The 23251-nt window shown below is 35.0% G+C and overlaps 5 protein-coding genes across 19 annotated transcripts; 1 reads left to right on the forward strand and 4 right to left on the reverse strand.

Moving 5' to 3' along the window:
* Positions 1-641: 641 nt before the first annotated feature.
* Positions 642-7195, reverse strand: LOC132279543 (uncharacterized). Of its 2 annotated transcripts, XM_059781543.1 has the most exons (6): positions 6623-7195; positions 5913-6016; positions 5324-5500; positions 2541-3854; positions 1975-2462; positions 642-1131 (listed from the first exon to the last, which is right to left on the reverse strand). In XM_059781543.1, the coding sequence occupies exons 1-6, from the start codon at positions 6817-6819 to the stop codon at positions 982-984; spliced, it is 2430 nt and encodes an 809-aa protein (XP_059637526.1). In that variant the 5' UTR covers positions 6820-7195; the 3' UTR covers positions 642-981. The 2 variants fall into 2 exon arrangements, with proteins under 2 accessions (XP_059637526.1, XP_059637525.1); XM_059781542.1 differs by having other exon boundaries at positions 1975-3854.
* Positions 7196-8477: 1282 nt separating this feature from the next.
* Positions 8478-14011, forward strand: LOC132279545 (uncharacterized). 14 transcript variants are annotated; one of them, XM_059781551.1, is made up of 7 exons: positions 8478-8569; positions 8726-8790; positions 10353-10453; positions 11041-11160; positions 11253-11316; positions 11554-11640; positions 12447-14011. In XM_059781551.1, the coding sequence occupies exons 3-7, from the start codon at positions 10398-10400 to the stop codon at positions 12669-12671; spliced, it is 552 nt and encodes a 183-aa protein (XP_059637534.1). In that variant the 5' UTR covers positions 8478-8569; positions 8726-8790; positions 10353-10397; the 3' UTR covers positions 12672-14011. The 14 variants fall into 14 exon arrangements, with proteins under 14 accessions (XP_059637534.1, XP_059637540.1, XP_059637535.1 ...); XM_059781559.1 differs by lacking the exon at positions 8478-8569 and having other exon boundaries at positions 8587-8790; positions 12447-12509; positions 13777-14011; XM_059781557.1 differs by lacking the exon at positions 10353-10453.
* Positions 14012-16096: 2085 nt separating this feature from the next.
* Positions 16097-17164, reverse strand: LOC132278696 (uncharacterized). Its single transcript, XM_059780546.1, has 3 exons — positions 17000-17164; positions 16763-16881; positions 16097-16663 (listed from the first exon to the last, which is right to left on the reverse strand). The coding sequence occupies exon 3, from the start codon at positions 16570-16572 to the stop codon at positions 16210-16212; it is 363 nt and encodes a 120-aa protein (XP_059636529.1). The 5' UTR covers positions 16573-16663; positions 16763-16881; positions 17000-17164; the 3' UTR covers positions 16097-16209.
* Positions 16598-17450, reverse strand: LOC132278032 (uncharacterized). The gene is made up of 3 exons (XM_059779865.1): positions 17000-17450; positions 16763-16881; positions 16598-16663 (listed from the first exon to the last, which is right to left on the reverse strand). The coding sequence occupies exons 1-3, from the start codon at positions 17448-17450 to the stop codon at positions 16598-16600; spliced, it is 636 nt and encodes a 211-aa protein (XP_059635848.1).
* LOC132278033 (uncharacterized) lies at positions 17275-18987 on the reverse strand. Its single transcript, XM_059779866.1, has 2 exons — positions 17935-18987; positions 17275-17869 (listed from the first exon to the last, which is right to left on the reverse strand). The coding sequence occupies exons 1-2, from the start codon at positions 18872-18874 to the stop codon at positions 17493-17495; spliced, it is 1317 nt and encodes a 438-aa protein (XP_059635849.1). The 5' UTR covers positions 18875-18987; the 3' UTR covers positions 17275-17492.
* Positions 18988-23251: the final 4264 nt, after the last annotated feature.

Consider the following 23251-nt stretch of genomic DNA (forward strand, 5'->3'; position numbering starts at 1 on the left):
TGCACTGCCTGGATTGTTCTTAATTGGGACTGTCTAGCTTCGCATTGTCATGACGACGCAACCAAATGTTTGAACCGAAATTGATACGCCAAAGGCCTAAGTAGGGCATTATAACAATCCAAATTATATCATCTTCTTTGCACCAGAAAGAGCCATGCAAAAGCTCCTGATAGCGATGGTAGAATGTTAAACAACAAACCCAAACCTTGATACCACTGGTGGCCAAGACTAACATCAACCTTTGTGACCAGGTTTGCATAAATTTTGAATCTGTAAAATCAAGCTGAAATTTCCTCGGTAAGATGTGTCTAAGTGATTGAATCCAAACCATCTTGCAATATTATTTCCAGATGATGTCTTCCTAAAAGTTTTTTTTTTTAGCATAAAATTTGTTCATTTTTCTGAAAGATGGATGGATTGAAGCCCCAAACGCTATTGACAATCACTTTTTAGGCTCTAAGAGGGAAGCAAATAATGACAAATGCACAACAGTTCCGCTGATAAAAAATAACCTGGGATTTTATAACTAAAACCAACAGATTTTCAAAAAAATTACATACACAATCACAAGTAAGATCCAGTTATGTCTACCATCCAAACACGCTGGCAGTGCATTAGCTAGCCACCATATATGCAAAATCTGCTGACAGCTACTGAAACTTTCAAAGGAATTACAATTTTTAGTATCATATTACAACAGAAACCTTGTATCATATTACACATCAGCCTCTGACCAAAAAAAAAATTTAGTATCATAATACACATCAGGCTCTGACCGAAAAACAAAAAAAAAATTTAGTATCATATTACACATCAGGCTCTGACCAAAAAAAAAAAATAAAAGAATCTAACAGAAGATAGAAAGATATGAGAAGGTGAAGAAACTCGTGTGTATATGTATATATATATATATATTGGCACTTGAAAAAAGTATTAGTATAACAAAGTATATATACAGGTTAATGTTAAATAACTCCCACCTCAAATCTCAGATAAAATGTTGCTGATTTTCCGAAGCTCCTTCAAAGCTGCCATGGCTGTAACTTGTCCTCCGCCCACCAGAACATTTTTAGATAAGTTTTCTAGGGACTCCACTTGTCCACAATCTTGCTGGAAAACCGACTCAATCACCTGCAAGATAGATGGTTAGGTGTACCGGCTTAAAAAGAAGAAAAAAACAAGCACCAATCCAAATAATAAAAAGAGTATGAAATGTAAACAACTCCAATGAAGAATGGTCTCAACTATGAGGAAAACTAAACTTCAAACAAGGATCAACCATATCAGAAACCTGTCAACAGAAAAGCTCCAAAAGCCCAAGAATCCGAGAGGGAAAAAAATCACAAACAAGAGGAAAGTGAAACTAGAAATGTCTAACGTTCAAAAAATGAAGATATGATCTACAAATGATACAGAATTAGGATACTTCAATTACGATGATTTTCAATATGTGTCCTACTTTTATTTTTACATATTCTTTTTTGTATTTCAAATTTTAATTTTCTTTTACTGCTATCATGCATTTGGTTCCCCCTAAAATAACACGCTGGGATCCATAATTTGTGTCAGATTATATGCCCAATCTGAATTTACTGTTAAATTAATTTACCAAGCTTCATTAGAAAATTTCTAAGCCACTTTCAAATATCTTTTTATTACAATTTTCTTGCTGAATCAGGTCAGGGGAGAAGCATGTAAGGTTGGGGTTATAAGAGAGAGTATTCAATTAAAGTTGCTGAATAAGTTCTAAAAAAAAGTATCTAAACAAAGCTGCAAAAGAAAATTTTTTAACATCCGTTAAAACCAAATTCACTTCATTGTCCACTATTACCATCAGAGCAATATATATATATTTATATATTTTTTCCTAGTTGGTACTCAACACCCCCACCCCCTCCCTCCAAGGAATTGTTTGCACCTAGCAGGAATCGATCCTGAGACCTGAATCAGAGCAATATTAAGTGCACTTATTACCTGAATATTCTCAAGCATGGACTGTCCAAGATTCCTCAGAGTAACCTCCACATTCTGGTCTACAGCATCTCCTTTGCTTATTAAAGAAGAACTATTAGACTCGTCAGCTGAGGAAGAGATTCCTGCAATGTTTTGAATGCTCGCACCATAGGAAGCTTTTGTAGCCTCGGAAGGACCTCCTTTGTCAGACATCCCCTCAGAACTATTACGTCTATACTTCCAAAACCAATTGAATTTACCTAATAGAAGCTTCCGCTCCTTCAAACCTGTTGCTGACTTTCCCATAGAATTACCATTCTGTCCAGATTTCAAAGAGATCTCCTCTGGGGAATCCGGGACTGGAGAAGGTGAGTCTTCTGGGTCTATCCTATATGACTCAGCATTATTGGGATCAGCATCATTTTTATTAACAGCTAAATTTGATGCAACACTACTTCTCTCTGATTCGCTTTCTTGGTCATTAGCTCCACTGAGAGGGCTTGGCGGATCTGAGAAAATAGAAGAGTTAGTTTTGCTGCCAGCATTACCACTCAAACATCTCTCAGCTGTGCAAGTGAAATTCTTACCAGTACCATCTTGTCGATCCACCTCAACATTCACAGAGGAAGGATGCTTTTGGCCTAAACCTTCATTGCACACTATTTTCTCAGTATTTTCCTCTGATCTAAGATGCTGGGACAAATCTTCCAGTGAACTTCTCCCAGCAGATAACACAGGTTCCTTTTTCCCACCATCAACTATTGATGGGGATGGGGCAGATTCAGTTCTAGATAAACGCAATCTCATTTTCTCCGACCAACCCTTTCTATGGTTGGGAACTTGTTTTTCTACACTACCTTCATTAATTTCCTCTGCCTTGTGCAGAACTATCCACCTCTCTTCCCAATAGCTCTCAGCTACCAAACTCAGTGGAGTTCTCGGAGAAATAGAATCTGATGGAAGGCTATGACCTCTCACAACCACTGATTTATTCCGGCTATATGCTTCTGTTTGTGTTGGCAGTGAGGTTGAGTTATTAGCATCCAGTGCAATAGCCTGCAAGGATTTTGCCTTCATTATCAGTTTCTTCAGATTTACATTCGCTGGAAAATTCAGCAATCTCTGAAGACAGGAAGTAGCATTCTCACAGGCAAGCAGGGAAGATCTCAAATAAAGTATCATAGAAATGGCCATAGACGAGATGAATGCTCCCCTGGGCGAACTAAGGACCCTAAAGCTGAACCACGCATCATTTTCAGCACTACTGTATGATTTATGGCTGTCAGATGCAAATATTTCATCCCAGATTATCAAGAGGTCTTCAAGTCCAAACTCACGCCCAAATAAAACTCGTAACCAGCGGAGCGCAAAGTACTGGGGTTCAACTCCTAGCTCAACAAGATGGTCATGGAGAGATGAATCAATTATAGAAAGCAAGTAGTACAGTGCAGAAGATGCTTCAATAATAGGAGGTAACCCAGTGTGTGAGCCACCTAAAGCAGAAGGTGAGAAAAATTCTGCCATGGCAACTGCACCACCAGCCCCACCCATTAAAGCATCAAACATGCCGTAGGCATCATGTTCCATGAATTTCTCGGACAAGACGATACCTAGTTCACCTTCTGCCCCGTAAGCATCACTTAACAAAACAATGGCTCGTATCATGGGATCAAGTTCGTCAAGACTACAAACCTTCAATGAACTATTTTGGGAGTCAGTTTCATCTTCCATGGACTCTGAAATTTTTTCAAGATCAAAATCATATATCAAGTTACTTTCGTGAAATGAGAAACCATCCAATTTGTCAGTGAAGTGGTCTTCATAAAGCTTTCGCACTAGTGAAAGATTCTCCACATCAACTTGAAGAACATATAACAGTGGCGCCAAGAGTTCATGCATTCCTGCAACCAAAACCAGAAAGATAAGTACAATTAAAAATGCTTAGAAAGAACTTCCATTACATAATGAGTGAGAACAAGCATCTCTCTCTCTCTCTCCGTGGGTGTGAATGTGAGCATCACATGAGCTCATGCTCAGAAATATTTTGGACCATTAATGTATTGTGTTTTTCTTTTTCTAAGTTATTGTTGTAAAAATTGCATTTTGTACTCATTCAGAAAATTTTGCTTTATCTTTACACTAAATTTTTGCACATTATTGTTATACAAGAGTCATTGGCCTAGTTTTACTGTTCTGAGCTATGATTTATTTTTCCTCTCTTGGGTACCATTAAATTGTTAAATTTTATTTATATAGTTCACGGTAGTTGGTACCAAACAAAGTCCATTAAGAACTTCATCTCTTCAACATACAAAACTTCCAGACATAAAATCAATGAGACGATGGTTCAGAGAATAAAATGGATTTTCATATACACTCCATGTACTGATATGGGATCCATATGATTTCAGGCGAAATATAAATTTTATATTTCATACGTCTATGTCCTTAAACAAACTAATCTTTAATCCAGGAAATTGGCAGCATAAATATTTTCCCTTTCCAAAAGAAATTCCCCTGAAAAGGATTAAAATCTCAAACCTAGCAGGAGAACTTATAAAATGTTCAGCTTATGCTTTTCTGCTGTTCTTTCTAGAATAGAGGCACCTGCATCAACGTATATGTCTGGCAATCTTAAATTTGTTTCATGTTGTTTCTCTTTTTCGTCTAGGAAATGGTTTCTGCAGCAACAAGCAAAGTGTTGAGAAAAGATTACCATACGTCTAATGCAATCAGCTCCGCAAAGACTACCATTATGCCAAGGGAACAAAAAAATATATTCAAATTTAATTTTCCTGGAGAACATCCTTGCTACACATTGTTGTGGTAAGTTGTGAGGATCAAGTCTGCCAGATGAAATCACCAAGACTAAATTTACACCTAACTGGTGAATGGCAAACTTTGCACATCATTTTAGTATGCAGCATGTGCAGTGAGTATTATGGAAGTTCGCCAACTTTCTTTTCTTTTGAGCAGAATCACACGAAGGAGAATGCTTTTGATTCTATACTTGCAGAACTCACAACCAACCTCATCATTTTAGTGAAAATCCAAAATTAAAGTTTCATTCTTCAGGCATGCATACACAAATAAACTATTTCAAAAAAAAAAAAAAAAAAATACTACCTTTTGTTGGTTCCTCCTATATGGAAGTGCTGACATGCATACAAAGCAACATATTTAACAGATAACATAATGAAAAGGAAAACCAGAGGAAGGACCAACGGGTCAGTGGCCTAGCGGTATTAGGCTCCTACTTCCCAAAGGGAGGTCAGGGGTTCAAGCCTCCGTGGAGGCATGTGTGTGTGAGTACCAACAAAAAAAAAAACCAGAGGAAGGCCAATGTCTTTAAGGAAACAGGCTAACTTACCTTGTCCATAACCATGTTCTGGGTGACTAAGACACCACAATAATAAAATTCGTCTCAGCATGTCTTGGCATCCCAGTGTCTGGAAGTAACTTCCATGTTCAGGATACAAACGTGACAAATCCTGGTCAACCATTTTCTCCAATTCAGCATTCTGGAAAAAGCGACCCCATATGCTATCTGCAGGACATAATCAAGAGAAAATAATATTTGCACCATTAAGTGGGAAGTTGGTCAGCTTAATCATAAATTTAATATGCGGGGCAATGCAGGTTGAATATAGTTCTATTAATACGTTATTGGTTTTTTCTCCTCAATTCTCAGAGTGAATTGCATTACTTCGTCTCTCTCTCTTACACACACACACACACACACTTTTCCTGTGTTGTGTTGGGTGAACGGGGAAATTGGGATGCAATCATGCAAGTGACGTTCTTCTCAATACACAACTAAATCATCTCTAATATGCAAACTTAGACATGGGGTATAAATAGCATTTGTTGCATGTGTATATTTAACCTTTATTAAGTGACAATTGAAATCACCAAAAAAAAAAAAATTGGTCTGGGCGATGTGGAATGAATGGATTTACCTGGGTTTTGAGACAATGGATTGTCCACGACAAGATCAGGAGAGCTATTTCCATCTTTTGGAACATGTGGATTAACTAGGAGGCGCCTCCTCAAAGTAGCATATCTGAGAAAAAACACCATTAATTTAAAGCAGGAGGTAAGGCACATTAGAATGTAATGGTTGTTACTCCAACACTTTGTTCAGAAACTCTGCCTTAGAAGTTTGACAGCACATCTCCATTTGAGATCACACCATTGATTTGGTATCATTAAGATTAAAGCTCAAAACCTCATTAAGATCAAAGCTAAATTTCTAGACTTTGCTCAAAATACCATCCACATAAGCATTAAACGATTTAATAGAAGACATTCAACTTTCAAAATGTCCAATTTGCATGGTAAAAGTGTTTTAACTCTTGTTGAAACAGTTCTAAGTAGATCAAACCTCATGTATTAAACTCAAGCCAAATTTCAATTGAAATCATGAAATGAGAAAAACCCCATAACAACAACAAGAAGAAGGAAAAAAAACAAAACAACTTTTCCAAACTGAATCAAGGTGATCATTTGGACCCGTAAATAAAATAAAATCAATCACTATTTCCAATTCACATAGAGAAAAACAAACCCGTATAAAAAGAACAACCTTTGGCGTATTAATTATAGAAATTATACAATTTTATGAGTTGACAATACTCATATGCTGTTAGAGAGAGTATATGAAAGTTACCTCCTCCGAGAATCTGCTGTGACCCGACGGAGATCATCAATTGAAGAAGAGGAAGGCAAAATCCCCAAATCTATACGCCACTGGACCCCTCTAAGCTCAGGAAAACGACGATTCTCGGCGATGGAATTCCCAGGAGAAGGCGAAGACGCCATCGACGATGATTCCGGCAACGGCGTCTCAACCAGAGCCGGTGACATGGTTTTCCAGCTATTCTCAAAGACCCAATTGCGCAGAAGTCATCAAAATCGGAACAACAAACTGTCTATATGCAAGAAAGCTGACAATCATCTGCAAATTTCTAGAGAGAACAAAAATTGTGGTAGAACCGGAGAGAATAGATGGACCGGTGAGAAGAATATAGTGTGACAGTTTCTAGGGTGTGGAGAATATAGTGTGACAGTTTGTAGGGAGAGTGAAAATGGGAAGAAAAGGGAAATGCTAGTATAATGCAGTTATTGAATTATGGGACTTTATTAGTGGAGGAGAACAGGGGCCAGGGCTGAATCAGAGTGAAAGGAAGATGGAGGAGAGATTTTTAGAGAGAGAAAACAGACATGGACAAATATTATTAGAAATTGTTGCTACATGCCATGTGTTTTATGGTTAAATCAAAATCAGGAAAATTTGTTTTGAAAAATTTAAAAATTTACTTTAATTTCTCGTTACAATGCTAAAACAAATAATATTACTAATTTGGCTATATCGGTTTGAGTTAAAAAAAAAAAAAAAAAAACTATTACTATGTTATAAGCTATTTCAAATTAATATTAACAATCTCAAATATGATTTGGGCTTATATATATATATATATATATATATATATATATATATATCTCGCATGTTGCTGTAACTCTTTTTGATATTTATGTTTATATTTTAGAGTTGTTTTAAATTTTTAAAAATTATAATGCTAATTTAATAAAGATTAAAGTAAGATTTTGTTACTTAATGCTCGGTTCGGTAGAGAAGAAAAAAATTGAATGGAAGGAAAAGAAGAAGGGATGACTGAGACATCTTAAAAAAGAGATTAATAATTGTAAAAATCTGACAATTTAATTTAATTTATAGAATAAAAGAAAAGTTAAGTTTTTAAGTTGTTTTTACCATTAAACCCATCATATACTTTATTTATGAAATTTATTAAATATTTATGAAGAATGATATAGTAATTTAAAACTTCTATAATAAGGTCATTTTTCTTGTCTCTTACGTGATGCTTATATTTGGAGACGCAAAGTTGTGAACCAAGAAGGATGACTCATTTTTTCTATTATCTTTTTCTTTTTTTATTTTATTTTATTTTTTTTTTTTTGTCGGAAGGATATTACTTCTTGTTTCCACCCCTCTTCTTTCCTTACTACCTTCCTTCTACTTTTCCTTCCACACCCTCTTCTTTCCTTACTAAGGAACATAGAAAATAAATTACTTTTAAAATGATATTTTTCTTTTAAATTTATTTTCGGCTTTTATTTGAGATTTAAGTAAGTTATTAAAGAAATACTAATGTTATCATTTTATTCTTTTTATCTCCTGATTAAATGAGGGAGGTGGATCGAGAATAAAGAAATAAATTATCCACTAAAACCACTTTAAAAGTTGATCATAGAAATGCACTTTTCTTTCTTTATTTTTCATTGATAAATGACGCAAATATAATTTTTTCAAATAGAGATTTTTTTTTTTAACAAAATTAAAATAAAGAAATAAATTATCCACTAAAACCACTTGATCATAGAAATGCACTTTTCTTTCTTTAATTTTCTATTGATAAATGATGCAAATAAAATTTTTTCAAAAATAGAAAAAAAAATAACAAATAATGCACACTCACTTTTTCGAAGACATACTCATTTGACACAACATTTTCAGTGGGGACGGTACCCTCTCTCTCTCTCCAATATTTGGTGAGGGTCCTTCGTCTCTGATAGCTCGTCCACCAAAAGCAAGGTAATTGGCTCTACCCTGATTCTCCAGTGATTTGATTAGTTGCCATAAATACACACACATACACACACAAGCACATATGTATATAAATATTGGTGCTTGATTTTGGCTTATTAGATGCATTACTTGACGGCCCTCTTGTGGTTTATGATTTTGTAGGTATCTTATTTCTAAGTTCAATCATAGATGCATTACTTGACGATCCTCTTGTGGTTTATGATTTTGTAGGTATCTTATTTCAAAGTTTAATCATTTCGTTGGTTATTGTGGCATATATTTTCACAATTTTCAAATTCATTCATACTTATCTTTTTGCTGTGGTTAATGTAATGATTACGAATTGATTTGTTGCATTTTACGTTATAAGTTTCTAAGAAAATGGAAAACCCACTAGTTGTATTCGACTTAGTTGAGTTTACTATTCTAATTGTTGCCCATTTTTTAGGTAAACGTATGTGACAGAATAAATATCAAAAAAATTATTTTTGTTTTCCATCGGTTTCTTACCAAACAAAAAGGGTTTAAAGATTTTGTTGGATTGGGGAAGTATTCAACATTTTTGTTCTGGTATCTTATCTTGTTATGCAATTGCTTCTGGCATGGTTTGAAGTAATTTCTGTATTAAGCATTATTGTCTATCAGTTGCTGTTTCATGCCCTAGCTTGAGCTCAAAACAACAACATTAGGGCATTGGACGAATTTTTATTAGCCTTGGAATTTGATGTAGATAAAAGTTTTGCTCATATATATAAATATGAATTTGGCTGCTTATAAACATATATGATCTAGATATAGGAAATTTTTTTTATTTAATTTTTTTTATTAATAAGGTCATAAGGAGACCGAGCTACTATTGAGCCACTATAGGTCAAGGTTTACCTTCTGCTTCCCAACTATTTTATTTAAATCCCAAGATTGAAATCAAGGCCTATTTGAGAAATTAGTCATGACTGGGTAAGAGCTCATTTGAGTTTGGTTGGCTTGGTTTTGTGAGTGGCCACTTTTCTTGTAAGATCTGCAATAATTAGAACCTAATTGTTGTATTACATCTGGCATTGGGATATGGACTGAGACTTGAGAACAGCAAAGGAAGTTGAGATGAAAAGTTGTTTTCAGACAATCTTATTTTGTTGACCATCTTAGATGGGGAAAAGTTTTGAGAAGTTGCAAGGGTGTTACCTAAATTATATGTTGAAATGATTTAACTATGATATAAGTTTTGGCATCGATGACTCTCCTATGAGGTGCATCCTGCACAATATATACCAATGAAGGCAGCCTGTATATCTCTGCTGAGAACTGATGCTACTGTTAGAGATTTACATTCAATTGATTGGAGCAAAGCCCCAGTGAGCTGCAGCGTGAAGATTCCATCAGCTCTTTTCAGGGTCCCCTTCTTTGTTCTAGGAAGTCCAAATATAACACTCTTCATGTAAGATTGTGTTGTGGTCATCTGCAGTTCGTTGTAATTTTCTATAATTACATTTTTAACGAGAATATTTTTGGGCCAATCATCTTTGATCTATAAGTCTATTTATTCCTTCTTGGTGGATACTTTCAGCCTTCCTCAAATTGGAAATATTAAGTGAAATTCAGTTCAAGAAACTTTATAACTTTGTGGCACTCATGATCTTTTTCGTGATTTACATGATTACCAAATCTGTGGCATTCATTCTCCTTTGCAATTTGCATTTGGTGGGGGCATTTGATAGTGTCTTTCATCTAAAATTCTGAAAAGGATTGTTGAAAAGCGGGAAATCTTATATGTGACTAACATATCTTGCAGAATGATACGTAAAGCTAGTTTGGTGCCATTTCTGTATCTGCGTTGATGGAGGAGTCATCATTTTTTGATAGTATGATGAGACAGTTTCGTGCAACATGCAAGTATGTGCATCATATTTCTTCTTAAGTTTCATACATAAATCTTCCGTTGCCTTATTTTGTTCTACATAATTACGCACTTCCTTTATATTGGGAAATTAACCATGCACTGGTGTGTCTACAATGAGAAAATAAAAAAAACTTTTTTAAAATTTTGGACATTTTGGATGTGCACTCAATATGTGACTTGATGTAGTTGACCTATGTTGATGTCCAACCTGTCCTTGATTTCCTTATCTCTCCTAACCAAACAGAAACGAATAGTTATCGCGTTGCATCAGTCTATGGACGATTCTTTGCCATGCCATGTGAGTGACATAGGCATGGATCCTTTGCATCAGTTTTCATGTCTCGTGTTTAGTTTTTGCTTTTCAAAGCTTCTGAATTAAAATTAAGTGTTAAATGTGAATGGAAGTTTCTTAATTGCAGTGGTATAATGGGACGCACCTACTTGTTAGATGTGAAATAATATTTTACACTTTATACTGGTTTTAGGGCACACTATCAAGTCAGATTTCCTCTTGATCATCACAAAAGGACCTTTCTCACCAGGATTAATTAGTAATTACTTTCTCTTTGAAAAATGAAAGGTATCATACTGGTTATCCAAAAGATCTTGGGCCATCACGGGTTATTCATTTTACCACAGAGCGTGAGTTTGTCCAGCTTCTACATCAAGGTCACCCTGTGGTGGTTTCATTTACCATCAGGTGATTCGGGATGGATACATTTTCATTTGTCGTTCTCTCTCATCTTCATCAAAATGACTTCTGAATCTATTTACTTATGTTGGATGGCGCAGAGGTAATTACACAAAACATCTTGACAGAGTGTTGGAGGAAGCTGCTATTGAGTTCTATCCACATGTAAAATTTATGCACGCGAGTGGCTTCTGATAAATTATTTATGATAATTATATGTGCTGGAAGATCATTATTTCTAAGATCATACATCCTTTAACTGTATGTGTGGAGTTATGCTAAGTGAAGCAATTTTCATTACATTTGTGGTGGTCAAATGAAAATTTTATCATCGTCAACCTATCCTGTGTCCACATTCCTTTGTTTCTTATGATTTTTGGTACTTGTAATGGTGCTTTTCAGGTTGAGTGTCCAAAATATCCTGGGTTTTGTATGACACGGCAGAGGAAGGAATATCCATTTACAGAAATGTTTCATAGCCCAGAACAAGTAGGTTTGACTTTTCATTACTTTTATGTTGTTTATTCTTGTCTTATTGTTAGTGTACTATATGGGTGTTTCATCAGACTTCTCTTCAATTAATTGAAAATGGCAGAGGAATTGTTCCATATGGTGCATAATTCTGTACTTCAGTTATACACCAATCCCAACTACACCATAAATTGCCATTATTTTGGGTGACTGATATGTCCTCTCAACATTTATGCAACTGTTACTGCTTAACTGTTACATCTGCATAACTACGGTAGACAAGTTGGATTCTTTAGCTCCTATACCCCAGTTGTACTAGTGAATGCCTCTGTTGGGATGGTGGCTTCACGGCACCGGCTCCCCTGAACACCGTACTCGGTCAGGTGACGGAGAAGTAACCTGGATGTTGTTGTCAGATGTACTGTATCGTTGTTTCTTGTGTTCATTATTGAACAATAAGGAACTGTTTAGATGACCTTGGGCATGAGATGGCCCCGCTATATTTTAAATATTGTGGAATGAATTGCTTTTTTCCTCCTAATGTGGCAATTCAAATGAGTCAATCTTACTGCAGGCACTAAATCACATTATGATTCTCTTTTTCTTTTTCTTTACCACTCTTTCTTTTTTCTTTTTTCTTTATTTTTTTGGATTTTTTGCTACTTTCTAGGAGTGGCTTTAATTTTTGTGTTTCTTTCATTTTAGATGATTGATTTTTGTCTCATGGGAAACTAAGCATATTGTCTTCATTTCCATTACAGTGTCAAAAGCTTTGATCTCCCATTCAAACTTGATTTCCTGCTCAATTATTATTTCTGGTGCAGGCAGCTAGTCAAGGAAGGGTTGCTGATCCAAATACTACAAAGTACTCGGTAAAAGTTTTACCTGTGAGTTTTGGGTTTGTCTATTACATAGCTATTATCAATTTAACAAGTTTACTCTCATTTTCTAAGCTCAAATTGTTCCTTTTGCAGTTTCAAAATGCAGTTTTTGTTTGTTTGGCCTTCAAATGTTCAGGAGTCGAACTTCTTAATTTACATAGAATTTGAAAGTCCAAGGGTAGAGTTTTAGGCATCCCGTCCTAAACCGCAGTTGATTTTAATTGATCCTTTTGTCATTTTTGTCCTATTTAAACTTTACTTAAATCTTGTGTTCTAGAAATATATGCATTTAGAGATAAAAAAAACCGATTTCCAAAAATTGCAACGCCTATCCTCTGTTTCTTCTGTGGAAAATAATAAGAAAGAAAACTCTAATGTGTTTAGGATAATAAAGCTCTGCTACACATGGGAAAATTATACTGTTATATGCATTGCAGGACTAGACAATATGTCCACGGAATTTTGTTCTGTTTTATTTTATTTTTTAAGCTGGGCAAGATATGGGAACAAAAACAGTCAATTAAACATAACAGAATGTTCTTAATCTAGAATTATATGAAGCAGAAAATCAGATATGATGTCATCTAAAGGTAAGCCATAATATCACACTAGCTCAGATCTGAGCTGTCCCGGATAGATGACCAAACTTTAGTAAATCCACCTGAATTAGAGCTCCTGTATCCTCGACATCCACCTGAATGGACGTTGGTAAGATCTTTCATCAACTAGGTTTAACAGAAAGAAAGTTCCAAGTCTGCATCTTGAATTCTGTGCTTATAACACCTTGTGTATGAGTCCTGTGTTCTGGATTTGCATCCTCTTTAGCACTCTTAATGGATAATCTCTGACTTCTCAAGGAAATTAGTATAGGGGCTTAAACACCCCATCTGTTATAATATATGGGTAAGATTTATTCATTTAAGGGATGACCAAGCAATCCTAGATTGGTGTTATATATAATATAGCTTTCCTTTTGATTCCCGATTCTTGTATCCTTTTGTCTTGGAGAATATTGAACTGAATGATGATTTTTTTCGAGTGGCTGACTATTAACTATCAGTCTCCTTGGCATTGTTGGCCAGCATTTCTTTTTTCCTCAAGTAGATCAAAGATATAATTGATAATCATTGTTGGCGAGCATTTAAGTAGTAGTTTTCCTGCTTCTGAATGCAATAAAAGTACTTCCAAGGTGCTAACTAAACCATAACATCAACGAGGCCAGTAAGAAGTTTCGATCTTATCTGATTTATTTTCTCTTTCTACTATTTTCCAGTTTAACTATGACCTCAGTCCCTATGGTTTCAGAGAATTTTTCAAGCGTCATGGCATCCAATCATCTGATCCAAAATGAAACTTGGCGGGGAACTAATTTGATATTGTATTTAATTGAGTTAGAAGGCATACCAGTTTTTGGTTGATTGTGATTGAATTTGTGATATTCCTTGCAGAATCTGGGCTTTGAGCTTTGTAACATTCCTATGAATGTCATATGTTTTCTTTCTTGTTAATTCTCTTTCAAGTATTCATTATGTTACTTTCTTGATTTTTGCTTTTTACTGGAAGTAGTTGCATGATAATGTGTAATACAAGAAAACAAGGATAGTCCAAGTCCTTGTAGACTAATATTGTCTTTGTTTGCTATACTGGGCCATCTTATTTGTCTTGTTAGTTTTGGGTTGTAATTGGTTATGTGAGTGGGCCGTCCATGATTTATGGGCCAGTCACTCCTACTAGGCGCTTATATAAATATTCTGCTTTATTTAATATCACTCTTACTTTCCAAAAAAAAATTAAAAAAAAACACAAAGTAAGGCAGATGCTACATTCATCAACTACCCTCGTCACTGGATAAATTAATGTATATTACTAGGATAGCTCTTTTCTACAATTGCAATGGTCCGAGGACGAAATGTCAATCTTGTTTGTTCAACCTAACCTCATTCTTCAATTAATACAAGTAATTTACCAAGAAATGCAACACAACATGACATGATTTTGTTCCTTTAGACAGCATATATATATATATATATATGTATGTATGTATATATATATATATATAAACAAACACGTTCACACACTCACTACACCCTGAACTTAAATCATCCACCTTCTATATAGTGATGGATATTAATTATAAAAAAAAAAATATATTAGTGGTATTGAAATTTTGAAATGTTCAAAGAAATAGTAAAATAGTACATATATGTGTATATACATATTTATATTATATGAATTTTATTATTTGTTTGTATTCTATGTTATAAACGTTCAAACTTAAGCTTTATATAAAATTTTTGGACAAAAGTATAAAAATGCATTCATTGTTTAAAAGAATGGTGTAGTTTGGTGTATCTAATTCTATCCACTATGTTAGTGCTCAAATTAGTCATTCTGAGAACATATGTGAATTGAATGGTTCAGATAACCACCCCTATGTCCAATCTGAATACTTGCGCACACTACAATTGCTCATCCAGCATTATATCCTATTGTGGCAAAATAAATTCATAACCTAGTGTATCTTATTGTGATAAAATAAATTTCACTTGATATATAATATAAGTAAGCTTGTAGTTAGATCATGGATAACAGTACAAGATAATACTTAATACAACTATAATTTGTGTGGTGAAATGAACTTATTTATAGGCACTTGGAATCTTTGAAAAAAAAATAATTAGTAGAATAAATATGTAACAAATCTTTATAACAACAATATTCATAAAACTTCTACAATTTTCAAACTCATAGAAATTGGCAGTTTGCTTCGATAGCCCAGTGGATGATTAGTGTCTCCCATAAAATTTGGAATACTGCATCTATTAATCTAACATCTAACACCTCTTGTCTTGACAAAAAAAAAAAAAAAAAAAAAAAAAAAAAAAAAAAAAAAAAAAGCTCATTGAAATTGCATTTTGTATGGATAATATAATTTTTAAGTCTAGTTGAAATTTTATGAGAGTCTTTTTGATGTTCAAATTATATTATCAAATGCAAGCATTTAATTCATTCAAAATTAAATTCTAAAATTAGATTATCAAATAGTGCCTAAAGTCTTTTAAAAAATAAAATAAAAAATAGTACCTAAAGAAACATTTTAAATAACATAATATGGATCATATTTTTTCTTTTAACTTTCTATATGGTTGAAAATTTTAATTAATAGCCTTGGTTATTCATTCTAGAAGGTAAACTTCTTTGATGGAGGTGGTATTTGGGTGGGTCAAAGAGTTAGCCCATACCAACCAAAGAGCTAACACGCGCGAAACCCAAGTCCCAAAAAAACCCATCCCCAAGTACCTTCATACAGGCAGAATTTCGAGACCGTGGATCATAGTTGTTAAAGGCTCAAGGCGCACAAAAGCGCAAATGCCTCCTGGAGCCTGAGGCGCAAGGCGAGGCGCGCGCCCGACTGAAGCAAGGCGCACGTTGGAAAAAAAAAAAAAAAAAACCCACCCAATAAAGTATTAAAGATGCAAATCATGCAATAATATATAGAAAGATGTAAAAGTCAGCTAAATGAATTACTTAAGTTAAATATTCAACATAAAGATGCCAAAACCAAGTAAATCAAGTACTTGAGTTTAAAACAGTGAATAATCAAACATATTAACATAAAGATGCAAAAGTCAACTAAGGAGAAGTATAAGATAAAACTAAAACAAACATAAACATCATTCTTCCTAAGAAGACAACACCAATGAATCTAAATATTATCCTCGTCATCAATAAGCATAACATCATTTTGATCGTCACTAAATGATTCATAATTCTCAGGATCCTCTACTATCTCATCTGAATCATCCTCATCCTCATCCACAAGTCGAACTGAAGAACTTCCTGCTCCCTTTGTTGGTAACCGTGAACTAGAACTAGATTTTGATCTAGTAGACCGTTGCGGCCTGCTTGCCTCTCCAATACCAGCAAAATTAGCAACATCACCCCATGTCAAGGAATCATCTTCATAGACTAGATCATGTTCTGCATCAGAATCATCCATCCTCCCCGTCAACCACTCGTTGCTCTCATCAATGTCATCGAGTAAAATGGGATCAAGAGTGTCACGCATATTATATCGACGCCTCAATGCTCTATTATTTGATGAACACTAAATCATTCAACGTTGTTTGAGCGAGCCTATTTCTTTTCTTGTTATGAAGCTGCAATAAATTCAACTTTAACTAGTAAGTATAAAAAATTAAAATTTTAATTTTCAACAATTAAATTACAAACCTAGTTAGTAAATAGTATATACTTACATGCTCAAACACGCTCCAATTTCGTTCACAACCAGAAAAACTGCAAGTAAGGCTTAAAACCTTTATAGCAAACTTTTGGAGAAGTTTTGTTGACTTGCCATAAGCTTCCCACCAATTAGCTATTAAAAAAAATTAATAATGATGTTTAGCAACTTTAGCTTCATCTTTCTATCGACTCTATTGTCAAAATAATTTTAACACTTAGATATACTAACTTAATATACTTTACCACTTTACCTGGTCCTCGTGTACTTCTCTGTCTAATAGCAAAGGGATTACCAAAGAGGCCCTCAGCTTTAGAATATAAGGACAGCTCCTCAGTAATTTTGTCTTGGTCTTTGACATCCGGGACTAACCTTGCAATGCATGCATACAAACCCTTTGCAATCTCTTCATCTTCTTCAATTTTCAAATTTGAATAAAAATATTCTGGGTTCAAATAATAACCTGCTGCATGCAAAGGGCAATGAAGTTGAACATTCCACCTCTTATCAATTATTTCAAAAATATCTGAGTATTTATCTTCTACTCCCCCAAAGGATTTTGCAATGGCTTCTTTAGCCCTATCCATAGCCGCATAAATGTATCCCATAGGAGGCTTTCTCTCGCCATCAACTAATCTCAAAACCGGAATAAGAGGACCGGAAACCTTAAGGCTAAAGACAATGTTGTTCCAAAAGGAAGGCATCAAAACATAAGAAGCAACTCTTTTACCGGCTTCCTCTTTCGCCTATTTACTACGATTCCATTCTTCTGAAGTAAACATCTTTCTCAAGTTATTCTTTTGCTTGTGAATACTTGATAATGTGATGAAACATGTAGCAAATCGAGTCTTAGCAGGCCTAAGCAACTCCTTTTTGTGAGTAAAGTTCCTCATAATGTTCAACAACTTTGGTCGCATATAAATATAACTATTCAACTCCACTGCCCTCTGCATTGTTCTAGAGATGGACGGTATTTTCCCAATGTCTTCCAACATCAAGTCTAAGCAATGAGCAGCACATGGGGTCCAATACAAATGTGGGTGTTCTTTCTCTAACATCCTCCCTATTTGAAACCAAACGGAAAAAAGAATAAATGATATAAAGAGAATGAGTAAATCAAAATTGATTTAAATTATATATTTGTAAAGAATGTAAACTCTAAAAGTTATAAACATTGAACATTCTTACCGGCATACTTATTGCTTGACTCATTATCTGTGACGACTTGGACGACATTTGCTACTCCAATGCGGTTGACAAATTTATTAAGTAAGTCAAACATCTTGTCACCATCATTTGAAAAAGAAGAAGTATCTATCGACTCAATAAACATGGTTCCCCTTGGACTATTTACTAGGAGATTAAGCAATGTTCTCCCTCTCTTGTCTGTCCACCCATCTGCCATTAATGAGCATCCAAATTTTGACCACTCCTCCCTATGGTCATTCATCAAAGCATTGGTATTATCCAATTCCTTCCTAAGTAAAGGAACTCTCACCTCATGATAACTAGGTGGTTTCATGCCAGGACCATATTGTCCAATTGCTTCAACAACCTCGGCAAAGCTATCATACTTAACAGCATTGAATGCAATTCCTGCATCATACATCCACCTTGCAAAAGCAGCACACGCTCTTCTTCTCAACTCTTTCTTGCATGCATCATTAATAGCTGTTTGTTTTCCCCCCTCCTTTCTTTTTTGTACCACAATTTTCGGTCTGGGAGTGAAATATAAATCAATCGGTCCCTTTTGCTTTTGCATCTTTGAGGAATTGACACTAGCACTGCCTGCACTGGCTACCCTTTTTCCTCGATTGTTAACTTCCATAATGTCATCCTCATCCTCTCCATCAATGAAATTAATTTCATCACTAGGTAACAAATTCATTTGATCTTTTTCTTCCTTTTTCTTACTCATGTACTCTTTGATTTCTTCTCTAACACTAGATGGGCATCTTGGGCATGCACTCACATTTCTATACCCTCCAGCTAAGTGTTGTTTAGCTCGATAAATACCTCCTTTTGTAACTTTTGCACAAAAGTTACAAGTGACGGCATTTGTATCTTTCGGATTCTCCAAATGTGAGTAATTCCATGCCGGATCCTTTCTTAAACCATCACTAGGCATCTTTTAAAGTACAAACTACAATCAAATTCAAGATAACAAAATAATAGCATCATGTAATCAGTGTTTGCAACAACTCTGGCAAATAAATAAATAAATACAGAGATTCAAAGCAATTAGCAATATTAACATTTCAATTTTAAAAAATAAATACAAAGCTTTGGCAGAATGCAAAAAACAAAATATTATTCTTTAAGGTCTCATACTCTCATTAGAATTTGGTCACTAGCTCAAATTGGATGCATGCTAGATTTTATTATTATTATTAAATGGTAAACTCTAAATGTGCAAATCCGGATATTGAATAATTTATTAACTTTTCATTTGTTTTATTTTAATTTATTATTATTATTATTATGTTCTACGTAGACACTGACTGGGAAAATTCATTATGTCACATTGAGTCGATTCTTATAATGCCTAATATCTGAAGTAATATTTTCCAGTTCTTCGATCTAATATAGGGGAGACTTTGTGACTCTACTCTTAACACTCTTGGCCGCTGGATGCCCTTGTTTAATGCAGGACTAAAGGAAAGATTTGACTATGTTCTGCTTTTGTCGCATTTCAAGAAATTTGGTTTGATATGGATTAGAGAATATGCACATAGTTGCTATGTTTGTTACAATATTTTGACATATCAGTTAAACTGCAACTGCAGTTCGTTATTCATTCTCCCGATACTACACATTTTTGTTGTTTACTTGATCGCCTAAAGAAAGGATACGGTTTACCAACGGTTTAGTATTGAAATATTTCTAGTGAGCTGCGTGCCTCTGTGCACGCCTAAAAACTTATGCTTCGAGTGGGAGATCATGCTGAAACAAAGAGGGTCATGCCCGATATGGTCCCGTTAACAAAGGATGCTAATAGACCACTCGATGCAGACCTAAACTTTGATCGGATATTGAATGTGCAATGCATTTCCTCAAACCAACAACATGTTAGAATGGAACAAATACAACTTTTCACACAAATAAATCAGGTTAATATAAAGTACCTCACACAAATAAATAAATAAATAATAAAAAAATGAAAAAAAAATAAAAAAAACTAGAGTAAGAAAAAAAAAATAATAATAATAAAAAGAAGAAAAAAAAAATCTGCGAGGAGAGAGCCGAGACTGAAGAGAAGAGAAAAAAAAAAAAATCTGCCAGGACTCAGGACTCAGGAGAGAGCCGAGACTGAAAAAAAAAAAATTTACTGGAGAAACAAAAAATAAATAAAAAAATAAAAAGAAGAAAAAAAAAAAAAAAAAAACAAATCTGCCAGGAGAGAGCCAAGACTCAAGAAAAGAAGAAGAAAAAAAGAAAAAGAAGAATAAAACTGGAGGCAAAAAAATAAATAAATAAAATAAAAAGAAGAAGAAAAATAGAAATAAATGACATAAATGTCTAGCAAGAAAGAGCCGAGAGGCCCCAGGGCCCAGACTCGAGAGAAGAAAAGAAGAAGAAGAAAAGAAGAAGAAAAAAAAAAAAAAAATCTGACCGAATCACCGATCCGGCAGATCTGAGAAGAGGAGGAGAGAAGGAGAGAAGAAGAAGAACTAACCTGGAGAGAGCCGACGCAGATCCGAGAGTCCCGAGTGAGTACTTCGCTGCCTCTGTTAGTCTGTGTTCTTCTTTCCTTTGCTTCTCTTTTTTTTTTCGTTTTTTATGTTGCAAACTTAAAATAGGCTTTGGCTTTGAGCTTTCAACTTTTCAAGTTTAAAATAATACAATACAAAATACAAATAATATAACAATACAGAGTTACAGACTACAGAGTCACAAACAAAACAAAAAAAAATAAGGAAAATAAGTTAAAAACAAAAGTTTCATGCGGGGCGCGCCTTTCTAGCGCCTGTAGCCTCGCGCCTTGATCGTAAAGGCGCACGCCTTATATAACCCAACCGCCTTGAGTAGACTCAAGGCGCTAACCTGGCGCCTAGAGGCGCCTTGCGCCTCAGGCGCGCGCCTTCGGCGCCTTTGACAACTATACCGTGTCAAAATTTTAATAATCTACTAAAAAGTTAGGAAAAAAAAAAATGCAAAGTATATATAACACACTTACACACTTTTTTTTTTTTTTAACACACTTGCACACTTTTTTGTCCGCACCCAGACTTAAACCCTTCCCTCCTCAAGAATGGAGGCTGCACCTGACTCAAACCCCCCCGCCCGAGAATAGGGCTAAATGCCCTTTGGTATGCTAACTATATACACCTCCTCGAGAATGGTGGTTGCACCCGACTCAAGCCTTTTTACTGGAGAATGGGGGCTAAATGCCCTTTGGTATTTAGCCCCTTGGTATGCTAACTATATACAATTGATATGAAATAAAATAACTCGTATCATGCCACAAGGGATTTTTTTTTTTTTTTTTTTTTTTTTTTTTTTTTTTTTTCAGACTTTGTGTGATGAAATAAAACCATTTATCTCATTTTATTTAAAATTAAAATTCAATTATTAAAATTTTTTATTTAAAATTTTTAAAGCTATCGAAGTTAGGATAATATCTATGATATCATAAATCATATAATTTTAACTTTATTTCATATCAACAACCAACTTTCAAATAGCCCGAATGCATAAAATTGGCTATTTTCTAAAGAGTATGAATCATATTAATATTGTGCTCATTCCTAAAATTGATGCCTCCTCCCAGGTATCTCATTATAGGTCCATTTCTTTATGTAATGTTTCTTATCGAATTGTCGCTAAGGTGCTTACCAATCATTTAAAAAAGGTTATTCCCTCTATTGTTAACGAATTCCAGAGTGCTTTTGTTACTGAGTGGCATATTATTGATAATATTTTAACTATGCATGAAGTTTTGCATTATCTTAAAAATAAGCGTAGGTAAATATGTATTTCTTGCTTTGAAGCTTGATATGAGTAAGGCTTATGATCGAATTGAATGGTCTTTTTTGTTAGCCATGTTTGCTAAATTGGGTTTTCATCCTCATTGGATTAAACTCATTCATGCTTGTATTTTTACGGTGTCTTTTTATGTGATTATTAATGGGACTTCTGTGGGGATGTTTCAACGCACCCATGGCTTATGCCAAGGGGATCCTTTATCTCCATATTTATTTATTTTGTGTGCAAAAGCCCTTCTCTTTCTTTGTAGCGGGCAATTCAACATAAAGTCCTATCGGGTATCCACATCTATCCGCAGGCTCCAGTTATCTCCCACTTATTTTTTGCAGATGACTCAATTTTGTTTTGTCAGGCTTCTACAATAGAAATTCTTTTTCTTAAGAAGTTCTTTCAGAGGTATGAAAAGGCGTCTGGGCAATAGATTAATTTTTCTAAATCATCTATCTTCTTCTCCAAAAATACTTCTGCGGACATCAAATCATACTTATGTCATATCTTGGGGATTCGCGAAGAAGGGCTCTGTGCTAAGTATTTGGGTATGCCAGCGCTTATTGGCCATTCTAAATGGGATGTGTTTCATTATATTGTTTAGCGGGTGTCTAATCGATTAGCCTCCTGGAAATCTCTATTATTGTCTCCCGCTAGAAAGAAGTGTTAATCAAAGTGGTTTTGGGTGCTTTACCAACCTATGTGATGTCGTGCTTTAAGTTGACTCGTAAACTTTGTGTATCTCTTTTGGGGCATGTTCGCAGATTCTGGTGGGCTAAATCGGGAGCTTCTTCGAGTCTTAATTGGGTAGCTTGGGAGTCTTTATGTGAGCCTAAAGAGGATGAGGGTTTAGGCTTTCGTTGTTTTGAAGCTTTCAATACAATTTGTTGGCTAAGCATGGTTGGAACTTTCAGGTTCTTCATCAAGGGATGGCGTTTAAGCTATTTAAAGCTAAATATTTTTCTCATTGTTCGTTTTTGGAAGCTTTTTTGGGATCAAATCCTTCATGGGCCTAGCGAAGTATTTGGTCCACTCAGTCTCTTATTACTGCAGGCTCGCAGTGGATAGTGGGTAACGGACAATCTATTCATATTTGGTCAGATCGTTGGATTCCAGGGCATTCTTTTTCGCTTCCAATGCCGATAATTTCTGTGGTTCCCCAATTTGTGGCTGAGCTGTTGGATAATTCGTCTTATAGCTGGAATATGGCTTTGCTTCGTACTTTATTTCCGCCAGCCACTGTTGATGTAATCCTTAAATGTAGTTTTAGTTTTTTTAAAAAAAAAAACGGATAGGGTGGCGTGGGATTTGGAGTCCAATGGTCTGTTTTCGGTAAAATTTGTTTATAAATTGGCTTACAGCCTTATGGGTTATGAGAGGAGGTCATTGGTTGTTCCTGGTTCCCCTTCTTCCTATCAGTTTCTATGGGATAATATATGGTCATGCAAGGTTCCGCCAAAATTACAACATTTCCTGTGGAAGTGTTGTAAGTTAGCTGTTCCGGTTCGGGAACTCTTAGTTAGTCGCGGTC

The sequence above is a fragment of the Cornus florida genome, unplaced genomic scaffold (genome assembly GCF_030987335.1).
Source record: "Cornus florida cultivar Cherokee Brave unplaced genomic scaffold, ASM3098733v1 CherokeeBrave_3.0.0_Hap2_Chr10, whole genome shotgun sequence".
NCBI classification, from domain to species: domain Eukaryota; kingdom Viridiplantae; phylum Streptophyta; class Magnoliopsida; order Cornales; family Cornaceae; genus Cornus; species Cornus florida.

Excerpts from the sequence above, each read along its gene's own strand:
- LOC132279545 (XM_059781546.1), top strand. The coding sequence starts at position 9,835 with ATGAAGGCAGCCTGTATATCTCTGCTGAGAACTGATGCTACTGTTAGA. Across the intron at positions 11,317-11,553 it reads CTATTGAGTTCTATCCACAT|GTTGAGTGTCCAAAATATCC; the intron begins GTAAAATTTATG and ends GGTGCTTTTCAG. Across the intron at positions 11,641-12,446 it reads TGTTTCATAGCCCAGAACAA|GCAGCTAGTCAAGGAAGGGT; the intron begins GTAGGTTTGACT and ends TTTCTGGTGCAG.
- LOC132278696 (XM_059780546.1), bottom strand. The coding sequence starts at position 16,572 with ATGCGTGACACTCTTGATCCCATTTTACTCGATGACATTGATGAGAGC.
- LOC132278032 (XM_059779865.1), bottom strand. The coding sequence starts at position 17,450 with ATGCCTTCCTTTTGGAACAACATTGTCTTTAGCCTTAAGGTTTCCGGT. Across the intron at positions 16,882-16,999 it reads GAGAAGTACACGAGGACCAG|CTAATTGGTGGGAAGCTTAT; the intron begins GTAAAGTGGTAA and ends TTTTTTTAATAG. Across the intron at positions 16,664-16,762 it reads ATTGGAGCGTGTTTGAGCAT|CTTCATAACAAGAAAAGAAA; the intron begins GTAAGTATATAC and ends AATTTATTGCAG.
- LOC132278033 (XM_059779866.1), bottom strand. The coding sequence starts at position 18,874 with ATGCCTAGTGATGGTTTAAGAAAGGATCCGGCATGGAATTACTCACAT. Across the intron at positions 17,870-17,934 it reads GTCAAGCAATAAGTATGCCG|ATTTTGATTTACTCATTCTC; the intron begins GTAAGAATGTTC and ends TAATTTAAATCA.
- LOC132279543 (XM_059781542.1), bottom strand. The coding sequence starts at position 6,819 with ATGTCACCGGCTCTGGTTGAGACGCCGTTGCCGGAATCATCGTCGATG. Across the intron at positions 6,017-6,622 it reads ACAGCAGATTCTCGGAGGAG|ATATGCTACTTTGAGGAGGC; the intron begins GTAACTTTCATA and ends GTTTTTTCTCAG. Across the intron at positions 3,855-5,323 it reads AGAACATGGTTATGGACAAG|GAATGCATGAACTCTTGGCG; the intron begins GTAAGTTAGCCT and ends TTTTGGTTGCAG.